Source organism: Trichoplusia ni, chromosome 20, assembly GCF_003590095.1.
Source record: "Trichoplusia ni isolate ovarian cell line Hi5 chromosome 20, tn1, whole genome shotgun sequence".
Taxonomy (NCBI): domain Eukaryota; kingdom Metazoa; phylum Arthropoda; class Insecta; order Lepidoptera; family Noctuidae; genus Trichoplusia; species Trichoplusia ni.
Genome location: NC_039497.1, coordinates 4,424,425 through 4,435,782, shown reverse-complemented (window position 1 = coordinate 4,435,782; position 11,358 = coordinate 4,424,425). Strand labels below are relative to the sequence as shown.

Sequence of the window (11,358 nt, the reverse complement as noted above, 5' to 3'; positions counted from 1 at the left end):
TTAATTTAGCACGCACTTATATCTTTCTCTTTTTAACACGCTTTTTTAATCTTTACACTGTCTCTTTCATTTCGGGCATGACGTCACTGGCGTGTGTTTTGTTTTCTCGGCGTCACTGGTACTATTTATTGTGGAAGATCTATCTTACCACTAAAGGATGAAATACACTTTCGATGCCTTTTTTATCTCGTTCTAATCTCATATCTATCTCTTTCATTTTTGACATGACGTCACTGACGTGTGTTTTGTTTCTGTTCAAGTCTCACAGCTTGGGATATCAAAACGTGAAATTTCAATAAAATAATGTTTTCTTGTATACCGTTCTCTGTCTGGTTGTTGTTCTATCTCTTTCATTTCGGGCATGACGTCACTGGCGTGTGTTTTGTTTGAAATCGCAAAACCTTTATCCAAGTAAGCAAAAGTCATTTACGAGGAAATGAATTTGTAGCGGTTTTTTTAGCTTTTGTGAATTTTAAGTTTGTTTGTTTGAACGCTCTGATCTCAGAAATTCTCAAAGGATGTTTTTTGAAAATCATAATGTTACTTAATTTCATTCAATATCTTAGGGAGTGATTCCCTATATGTTTGAACATAAATCTGCAGAAAAATATTAAATTAATATTAATTATTTTCAACTTTCATTTCCCAAAGTAAAAATGGACGAAGTCGCGTACATATTTAATTAGGTACTATTTTTTATGCGACCCATAAAGAAAAAGAAATAAACGAGTGTCTGTAAATTACAATTTCAAGTGTCAAAATGTATAAATTAGGGTTATATAATGAGTGAGTGAGCGGCTGACTGTAAATGCCAACAGTATCGCAATGCGAGCCGTTTCTAGTTTCATAGAAGGTCGCAGTTCTAACCTAACCTAACAGTAAACTTCAGTCGTAACTGGAGGCTCGCCCTGTCCTTTGACAGACAGACAGAGACACTTTCGCATGTATAATATTTGTGAGTATGGATTTCAGAAAAAGTTTACACGCAGACCACGTTGTGGGCAGCAGCTAGTTATAATTAATCATCTCGCATGTAATTTTGCCGATTTTGGTTTGAAGCTGGCACAATATCCAAATTGTCATTACACGGCACTGGCAAAACGTGCTGACAATATACGACACAAAGAAACATATTTTGCATACAGTTTATAGAATAATATTAATTACTGATTAATGAATAAACATCACGAAACATTGACAAAATATCAAAAAGGAGGCATGTGTGGAAAACGATATATGGCCCGTGTGGGGATCGAACCCACGACCTTCGTACTGTAAGCACGACGCTCTCTCAACTGAGCTAACGGGCCGTGGTGAACATATTTCAAATTACCGACTACAAGGCGGAGAAAATCAATAAAACCAGTATTCGAAACTCTTTTGAGATAATCAGTATAATAGTTTTAAAAAACACGCTTTTTATAGAAAACCGAACTAAAAAATTAATTTAAATTAAGAAAATAGTGTTAAAAAAAATTATTTTTTACTTTTTAGTTTGGCTTATTTATAATAGCTTGTTTTTTTTAATTTTAAACTATTGCACGACTCATGATGCGAAGCATCAGAGAGTGCTTTACGATCGATTTTTTTTTATATAAATTAACAAAAACCAAATTTTGCAAATTAAAAAATGGAATAATTTTATCAAATTAGTGTATTGTCATCGGTCCTCAATAAATCTACAAAGTTTGAACGAAATCTGGCCGTTTAAAGTGGGTCCAAATCGCGCCCAAAGAAGTCGGTTACAAACAAACATACAGGTGACGCTAATAAAAAGCGTGTAAAAACAGCTTTTCTTGTAATCACTTTTTAGCTTTAAGGCGACGTTTAGACTAATAAATTGTCATTTTTGTGCATTTAGATACGTAAATGAACGAAAACTATGGAACAACCGCCTACATTTCGAATTCACAATATTGCCGGCGAGTGATGGGAAATCAACCTAACTGTGATAATTACAAAAGATGAAGAACTACAAAAAGGGTGAGGTTCTTCGAAAAGGTCTAGTCTTCTAGTTTAGTCTAGTCTTCGACCTTAGACCTTACGGTCTTCAAAAAAGTGCTTAAAGAAAGTGAAAAAAAAATAAAAGAGAGCCATCAGACACGAACAGTTTGGATAACGATGACAGACGAACTAAGTAAAGCATAAAGATGAAGATGGTAATTACAAGTTCGAGAGAAATGTTTGAGATTTGATTAGAAACAGACACAACCTCACAGGAAAAAAGTGCTTGCAAAATTAATTGAGGCACACGAGATGTCAAAATACATTACGGGTAAGGTTTTAATTGAAATATTTACATCTCCAAAACTAAATCCAAGACAGTGTTCACGCTTTGTTATTATGGATGAAGATAATAACAATGAATACTCACTGTAAATGTTAATATTCTTGCGTTCATTTGTCAGATTTAAATCACTTTCACGCCTTTGAAGATGCTCGTTACAATAGGTAGAAGCTTTCTCGGACCGCTGAGAGATCGCTGTAACTTTGAGGTACGTTAACAAAATAGGTTGTTTATTTTGATCAAAATACAATGTTATTTTAGTTTTTAAGGCATTTGCAGCATGAATTTAATAATTTCCCGTGGTAATATTGTTCTCCTGGCAAATATAAACTTCTGAATGATCATTAGAATCAGGTGCAAACTGCGAAATGTATGACTGAACACTACTCGAGGCTGAGTCTTCATCATGTACCGGACTGTGTGTATGTAGAAGAGTGAAGGTTAGTTTTAGGACTTGGCTGTGGCGGTGGTGAGGAGACATTTGGGTTTGATTTCAAAATGAGAACTCGTAGATTTAAAGAAACAATTGCTTCTTAAACAAGCGGCCTGACCAGATTTGGTGGATTTTTGGTCGCGTAGCTCCGAGAAACCAATATAATAGGTATTAATTTCTGCTACAGAACCCGTCATGGTCGACTCTGACTCACATTTATTATTTTAACTGCGAATAGCGCCATCTGTGACAAAGGCACGATACTACGATACACAACTCCTTCCATCGCCAACGTTAGTGTTGACGTGGCGTCTAGTCGCGCTCTACACCTCTAGCGAGTTGGTTCAGCAATGGTATAATAGATGGCGCTAAACTCAATAAAAAATATTTTAAAAATTGGCTTAAAAGAAACTGACTTAGCGTGGTTTTTAAGGTTCCGTACCTACAAAGGCATATAGCGGAACCCTTCTAGCATCAGTTTGTTGCCTTTCCGCTAGTCTGTCCGTCAAGTCCTTTTTTCTCAGAAACGCGTGGAGGTAAACTTCTAAGACAATACAATAAAAAGATACAGCTGTTTTATCGCTAAAAGTTTCGCCACTCTACAGGGAATCAAAATACAATGTCAGATGCTGTCATGTCCGAGCCAGCCACAAAATTAAGAGAATTATTTACCATCAACCTGATATTTTGCCAACCATCTGACCCCTTAGAGTTATGGAATTAATTTCGTAATGCTTTATGTGAAGATGTATTGAACAGAATGCGTAATGAGAATCAGGATATGACATTAGCATATACTGATACAATGATGGACTAATCTTAATTGAAGATAAAATTCATGAGATAGGCGATAAATCACTAACCGATTTTGGGCTACCTGTATCAAAAAGGATAAATTCACTTAGCATCTATGTTTACGAAGCAATTATTGTACAGCATCTCTTGTGCGCGATAGATGGCGTTGACATCTATCGCGTTTGAATCGCGCTATGGTTTGTCAAGAAAAATATAAGTGTCAATGTTGACAAGAAAAACAATAAAATGTGCATGTTCTAGAACAGCACACCGGAGTTTTATTTTTATCCATAATTCTCACGAGTGTACTATAAAGGTGAATTCCTTAAATGCCATCTCGGTATTTAACATTGGTCCTAGATCGAGCCGGATCATACGGACAGTTTTTTCCATCCAAGTGTACCTGCAGTGGATCGCTGCGCAAGGTACACAGTTCGCCCACAAGCGGCGACAGCTTTGCCCAGCTTGGATAACGAGCTGAGCCAGCACCGGCGGAGCAGTTCAAGTAGTGGCCACAGAGGGCGCCACTCTCAGATCAACACAACGCATTGGAGGACAGCAAGGTGACGCAGCCGCGGAGATCAAGCGACGTCACAGGTGACGACACGTGCAGTTCAGCAAGCAGCCGCAGGCGGCGCCACCGGCAGATTCCGTATAAGTGTTTGTGTGAAGTGCATTTTGTGAGAACACTTTCTTTACTTATAAGGTCGGCCATGTAACGGGACAATCAGTTCAAGATTCAAGCAATTGGAACTCTATTTCATCAAAGATTTAAACTTAGAAAATGGAAGGATTGATAAATGTTTTAAAAGATCAACAAAGCACACATCTTTACTATGAAAAACTTTCGTGGCTAACAGGACGTCTGAAATCCTGACCTCTATGAAAGCGTCTCAGAGGTTTCACGTTTCCACTAAGGACAACCCAGCAGACTGCGCCTCTAGAGGAATACTGCCCAGTTCCCTTAAAGTGCAACCCATAATTTATAATAGGCCAAGTAATGTTTGTAGTACAGATTTGGAAGAGTCAACAAAGACACACGTAGCAGTGCTCCCAGATAGTTCCTTATTCGAACGATTCTCAAGATTAGGAAAATTGGTTCGAGTTGTTGCATACTGCCGAAGGCTTTTAAAGGAAAATCAAATATACAGGAAGGGATATTTACAAAAGGTAGAACTAGACAGTGCACTCGAATGTTGTATAAGAAAAACACAAGGAGAACTGTTTACAACAGAATATAAGGAATTGAAGGACAAAGGATATGTATCTACGGGTAGCCCGTTAATATCACTCTGCCCCTATCTGGACAACAAGAGCATAATCCGAGTAAGAGGTAGACTGGAGAAATCACAACTGAGTGAGCAAATGATAAATCCCATTGTTTTGCCAGGTTCCAGTAGCCTTACTCTATTGATCATAGCTGATGCAGAATGTAAACCCTCCATGGTGGTCCTCAGCTGATGATGAACTATTTAAGGTCATCCTATTGGATTATAGAGGTCAGAAAATTGGTCAAACACCACGTAATAAAGTGTGTAACATGTGCAGAACAAAGAGCCAACACCAACAATCAATTGATGGGTTCCTACACAGTGGTGTTGATTACGCGAGGCCAATTAACGTAAGATCAACTAAAGGTCGAGGTCACCGTTCATACATTGACATGAGCACTCAAGCCTTCCTAGCAGCGTTTAGACGAGGTCATTGTGCCAAAATGTGGAGTGATACTGGCACCACATTCGTAGGTGCCTCAAGGGAGTTGCAACAATTAAAGGCCATCCAACCGACCATAGCCGAACATCTCGAGGCTAATGGTACCGAGTGGCACTTCATTCCTCCTCATAGTCCCAACTTTGGAGGACTTTGGGAGGCCGGAGTGAAGTCCACAAAGTTTCACTTGAAACGAGTGATTGGTGACGCGACACTCACGTACGAAGAACTGACTACGCTTCTTAGTCAGATAGAAGCGTGTTTAAACTCACGGCCCATGAGTACAATCAATGTCGACGATCCTGGTGAACCAATGCCATTAAAGCCTGGACATTTTCTAATTGGAGAGCCATTAGCGAATGTACCAGATTATGATTACGAGAACTCTAATATATTTATGTTAGAGGTGGCAATTCATCCAACGCATGCTACAAGAGTTTTGGAGACGTTGGTCTCACCAATATTTGGCTACGTTGATGAATCGCTATAAATGAGCGTCCAAAACGGATGAACCAAAAATTTGAGACTTTGTTCTAGTCAAAGAAGACGATTTACCGCCAAGTCGTTGGTTGACGGGTAGAATAGTAGACAACCATCCTATGTAGCTATGAGCTATGTAGCTACATAAGAAAGTTCTAGACTAATTTTACTATTTTATTTCAAGTGTTACAATTTATAATAATTTATGTTCATTTGTAAGTACATGATGGGATCTTGTAGAATTCGGGGGAACTCTTCAATAAATAACAGCAGATTAACCGCAATTGTTGCTATCGCATATCTAAGCATTGTTTACGCCATCACACAACATGTTATCACGCCTGTACTCACTACAAAGGTTATAAAAACTATTTCGAAAAAAAATAATGTTCAAGGGCACTTACAAAGTTTTACAAAAAACGCAATACTGAAACTAAAATAAACATAATTAGATGTTTGTTCTGATGAGATATTCGGTTATTCAAAATGGCCTTCATAGTTAACATCACTCTCAAATGGTAACAGACTGGGTGGAGGCTTTCGAACAAATATCACTGGGAATTCTGGGCAGTTTCACGGGGGCAAGGAACTCATTTGGGCAGCGCGTTTAGTAGGCCTACCCATACTAAAAATCACTAACTTTCCACTAAAAAGTGAAAAATGAAATTATTATAAGACTTAGTTACTTATATAAATGCCTTTGTTATGTATATTATTTTGGTAACATAACTTGTGTAAACTTCATCTTAAGAGAAATAATATTAAAAGTAACAAAAGGTTTTATGTTTCTGGGTGGCCACGACAGGATTCGAACCTGCGACCGCCGATGCTGGGATCGGTCGCTCTGACCTCTGAGCTACGCGGCCGGTGAAACATTTATTCAAATTTACCTTCCCATGAACATAGCCGGAAATCAGCAATGCAATATGGAACGTAGCACCCTAGACATAGAGTACAATTTAGCGATCCCCGCTGTAACGAGATTAGCGGGCACGTGACGGTTTTCTATAGGCAGCGAATCAAATAGTAAACTATAGAGCAAAAGTTGCGTGGACTAAAAAATGAATCCGATTTTAAACATTCCTTGTGTTATCATCAAACACACGGACGAGGTCGCGGGCAATAGCTAGTATCTAATAAAGCAGTTCTTCTTTGTCATGAAAGTTGGTTTGGCACCGACTTCAACAAGTATAAGTTTGAAATAGAGGTGTATATTATAATATACTTAATATTAATTATTTTATTTTTTACCTTAAAATAGTGTATATGTCTTTCTGTTTTTTTTATAAGAATTTTTGTTTTAGAAGGACGTTCCTTCAGTAACGTCCTTGGTGGGCGGTATGTTTACGAAGCAATCATTGTACAGCATCTCTTGTGCGCGATAGATGGCGTTGACATCTATCGCGTTTGAATCGCGCTATGGTTCGTCAAGAAAAATATAAGTGTCAATGTTGACAAGAAAAAACAATAAAATGTGCATGTTCTAGAACAGCACACCGGAGTTTTATTTTTATCCATAATTCTCACGAGTGTACTATAAAGGTCTATTCCTTAAATGCCATCTCGGTATTTAACAACCTTTCGCAGTTGATCGCGAAAGGTTTGGTATAAACCGATAAACTATATACTAATATTATAAATGCGAAAGCATCTCTCGTCCACCAAATAAAAATATAATATATTATATACCGTATTACGGAACACAAATACAAACACAAATAACAAAAACGCACCTTTGCGTCGGTCGGTTACAAACTGTCAGCTGTAATGGCGTCAGACAATGACATTGAGATTGCAACTTTATATTTAGCGCAGTAAGATTAATATTCCTGTGCACACGTGATGTCGTATTCCAGTAAAAACAAAAGACATGACAGTGACGTCACGTCGAAAATGAAAGAGATAGAGCACAAAAAGAACGGAACATAAAACTACAGCCACTAGCAACATGTGTTCAAAAATGTACCAAATTGCCTTATAAATAAGGTTGACAATATCTTATGCTAATACAAACAAAAGACACGTCAGTGACGTCACGCTCGAAATGAAAGAGAAAAGTAGACAATTAGAAAGAGAACGGTAGTTCATCCCACCACGAGAAAAAGTGTAACTCAGAGATTAGCATTGCAGAGGTCTTAAAACAAAACACACGCCAATGACGTCATGCCCAAAATGAAAGAGAGAGATTCAAAATAAGAGTGAGAAGTAAAGCTACAGGCGCTGAGGACACAATATGCTCAAAATTGTATCATATTTCTAAAGCTATAAGGTTGATTGTCATTTGGTCATTCGACAACCACAAGAGGAATAAAAGATAAATCTAAATTAATTTTAAAGCCATTTTAAAATGGAGTAAACATTAATTGAACTTTATGCCTTAGGGGATAAGTCATATTTTCGGGTAAATTATTTTAAGAGCACAAAATAAAATTAAAAATTAATTTCTTGATTTGAAGAGAATATTAATTTAATATTTTGTATTATAATTTTAAACTAATGTTTCTCAAACGGAATTGAGCTTTATGTTAGAGCAGTAGTGTTCAAAGTTAATGGTTGTTATTTTAATATTTAGGAATTTAATTTTTCTATGTGTGTGTTAGATTGATTCTGTAAATAACTTTCACTTTCGAATATTAATGTGTGTGCGTGACCTTTATCTCGATTGAAGGTCGAACCGCGTGTAGACAAAATGGAGTCCGTCAATAACGCCATTGAATTAAATACATTTTAACGATCTTATTAAACACGGACTAGACCTACACTCAGGTTTAATCCAAGGCGACACATGGTTTAACTACTGACTAAGCAGTAGCTGGGTGGGTTTTGACGTTTGATTTGAATTTCAGATGATTTGTTCGTAAGTTCGGTTCGTATATTCGAAACTGAATAAATTTCCCTGTTTTTTCCATGGACCATGGAAAATGTTCTTGTATTTTCGCTCCTATTAGTCACAGAGTGATGGTATATAACCTTTCTTGATAAATGGTCTATTCAACACAAACAGATTTTTTCAATTTGCACCAGTAGTTCGTGAGATTAGCGCGTTCAAAGAAACAAACAAACTCTTCAGCTTTATATATTAGTATAGATAGTATAGATATAGATCGTGTAACAAAATGGAAAGACACTATTTTATTGAAGACTAGCTGTTGCCCGCGACTATGTCTACGATAAAAGTGACTTCCTGAAAGAACTCACATTTAATTTTGATTTGCTTGACAATGATGTGCTACGGGAAGTTAGCAGATCATTTTGTTAATTAACATTTTTCAAGGAAAAACACCAGAACTATTTCTAAAAATTATGAGGAACTATAGAACTCAGCTGCATGCGACTGCTGGTAAGTGATCTGTTAGGTTCACAGACACACCGCTCCGGAACTATTCCTGATGCTTCCATATGATAGGTATACATTTTAGTCTTCATTAATGTAAAATACACTTTATTGTGAAAGGGTAAAGTTCAATTACGATTACACTGTTTTAAATTAAAAATAAAATATTATTCTGAGAAATAAGAAATCAGACAAATAAGAAATTAATTGATCATTTTAATATTAAGGTTTTTTTTCAAAGTGAGACCTATTCCTTATGACTTAAGGTTTAATTTAGCATGCATGATGAAATTTTAAATTTATTTATATTTTCTCCCGGCAAATAGCTCCACATAGTCTAAGTAACGCCGGAATTCGAACAATATATTTTAAAATACTTTTTTTAAATTATCCCGCACTTATATCTCTCTCTTTTCAACACGCTTTTCTAATCTTTGCACTGTCTCTTTTCTTTTGAGCATGACGTCACTGGCGTGTGTTTTGTTTTCACTACGTTTCTAGTACTTTCTAGTACAGTTGATTGTGGAATATCAATCTTACCCGCTAAAGCATACGGTGCATTTTCGATGCTTTTCATTTACGACTGCAGTTTTTTGTCTCGTTCGTCTTTAATAATGTATCTCTTTCATTTCGGGCATGACGTCACTGGCGTGTGTTTTGTTTTCTCGGCGTCACTGGTACAATTTGTTGTGGAAGATCTATCTTACCACTAAAGAATAAAATACACTTTTTTGTCTCGTTCTAATCTCATATCTATCTCTTTCATTTTTGACATGACGTCACTGACGCGTGTTTTGTTTTTGTTCAAGTCTCACAGCTTGGGATATCAAAACGTGAAATTTCAATAAAAATAATGTTTTCTTGTATACCGTTCTCTGTCTGGTTGTTGTTCTATCTCTTTCATTTCGGGCATGACGTCACTGGCGTGTGTTTTGTTTGAAATCGCAAACCTTTATCCAAGTAAGCAAAAGTCCTTTACGAGGAAATGAATTTGTAGCGATTTTTAGCTTTTGTGAATTTTAAGTTTGTTTGTTTGAACGCTCTGATCTCAGAAATTCTCAAAGGATTTTTTTTTATAAATATAGTGTCAAAGTCAAAGCAAAGTTTGAGTTCTTTTCGCATGTAGCTGAGTTCTATAGTTCGTGATAATTTTAAAAAATAGTTCTGGTGTCTTCACCTGGAAAAATGTGAATGAATGAAATGGTCTGCTGACCTCCTGTAGCAGATCAAACGTTTGAAGAAAATCACTTCCAACGTCTCAAACAACTCTCAAAAGCTAGAACTCCTTTGTTTCTTACACATTAGTAACAGAACTGTAATCCAGAACTTGGTTGCAGCCCAGAATTAACCTGGAAGTATCAGCAGATCAGGTAAAACCGTTAGAAAACTCGAAAAAAATCACTTCTCAAGTTTCCAAATAGTCTCAAAATTTTCACTTTTTTTTTAGCTCATCAGTTTGTTTCATTACAATACTTCAAATTTACTTTCTTTCGAGGCTGGTGTCCGGTTCACGCAGTGTGCTTGGAATCCAACAGTTTCTGCATTAAAATATTAGTGAATATCCTTATCTGATCCTTATCATATCCTTGAATGAGACTAAATTTTGTACAAAAAAAAACGATTTTTGGCCTTAAATTAAAAAAATACACTACACTTACATATATAGACCATTGAATAGTTCTCGCTGACGCGCTTCCAACGACACCTCATCCATTTTGCGTGAAACTTCAGATTTTTTGAGTTTCGTTGAAATTCCAATAGAAACCGAGGTTACCTGTAGGGTACGAAACCGCCATACATTCGAAAACACTTTGTGATAAAATTTTGTATTCCTTCGCGGTTTTCGATCCTTGCCTGCTTAACTTGGCTCCGCCAAAACCCTAGACGTGTTCTATACCATCTAGGCGCGAAATAATTTAGTTTATTGTCCTTTTTAACGTACGTTTTAATAAATTTTTTTTAGCTTATCAGCTTGTTTCATTAGTTCTCTAAAATATTAGTTCTCCTTCAATAAGTCTAAATTTTCCTTCCGTCCTTATATTCATTCCAACCTTCCGCATATACACCGTTGAATAGGTCTCGCCGAGGCCCTTCCAACGATCTTTCCCGTTCGACAACTTGTTAAGCAAAATCAAAATAAAATGCGGACAAAACGATAAAATTGCTTTACAGCAAATTCTATCGAATGCTGATTGTCGTACCATTGATGATGGTGGGCGTCTTTTTCCACCTTCCCATGAGGTATATCGAACAATAGCAAATTATATGATGGCTGATAAAGGGTCTGTCATTACGCCTAAGTACGTTCATACTATAATT

The 11,358-nt window shown here is 36.7% G+C and overlaps 1 protein-coding gene and 2 non-coding genes across 3 annotated transcripts; 1 reads left to right on the top strand and 2 right to left on the bottom strand.

The window, feature by feature from the left end:
* Window positions 1-1,237: 1,237 nt before the first annotated feature.
* On the bottom strand, window positions 1,238-1,310 carry Trnav-uac. The gene has a single exon. It is a non-coding gene; the product is annotated as a tRNA-Val (tRNA).
* A 3,919-nt stretch (window positions 1,311-5,229) lies between these two features.
* Window positions 5,230-5,715, top strand: LOC113503949. Its single transcript, XM_026886094.1, has one exon. The coding sequence runs from the start codon at window positions 5,230-5,232 to the stop codon at window positions 5,713-5,715; it is 486 nt and encodes a 161-aa protein (XP_026741895.1).
* A 783-nt stretch (window positions 5,716-6,498) lies between these two features.
* Trnaw-cca lies at window positions 6,499-6,571 on the bottom strand. The gene has a single exon. It is a non-coding gene; the product is annotated as a tRNA-Trp (tRNA).
* Window positions 6,572-11,358: the final 4,787 nt, after the last annotated feature.

Excerpts from the sequence above, each read along its gene's own strand:
- LOC113503949 (XM_026886094.1), top strand. The coding sequence starts at position 5,230 with ATGTGGAGTGATACTGGCACCACATTCGTAGGTGCCTCAAGGGAGTTG.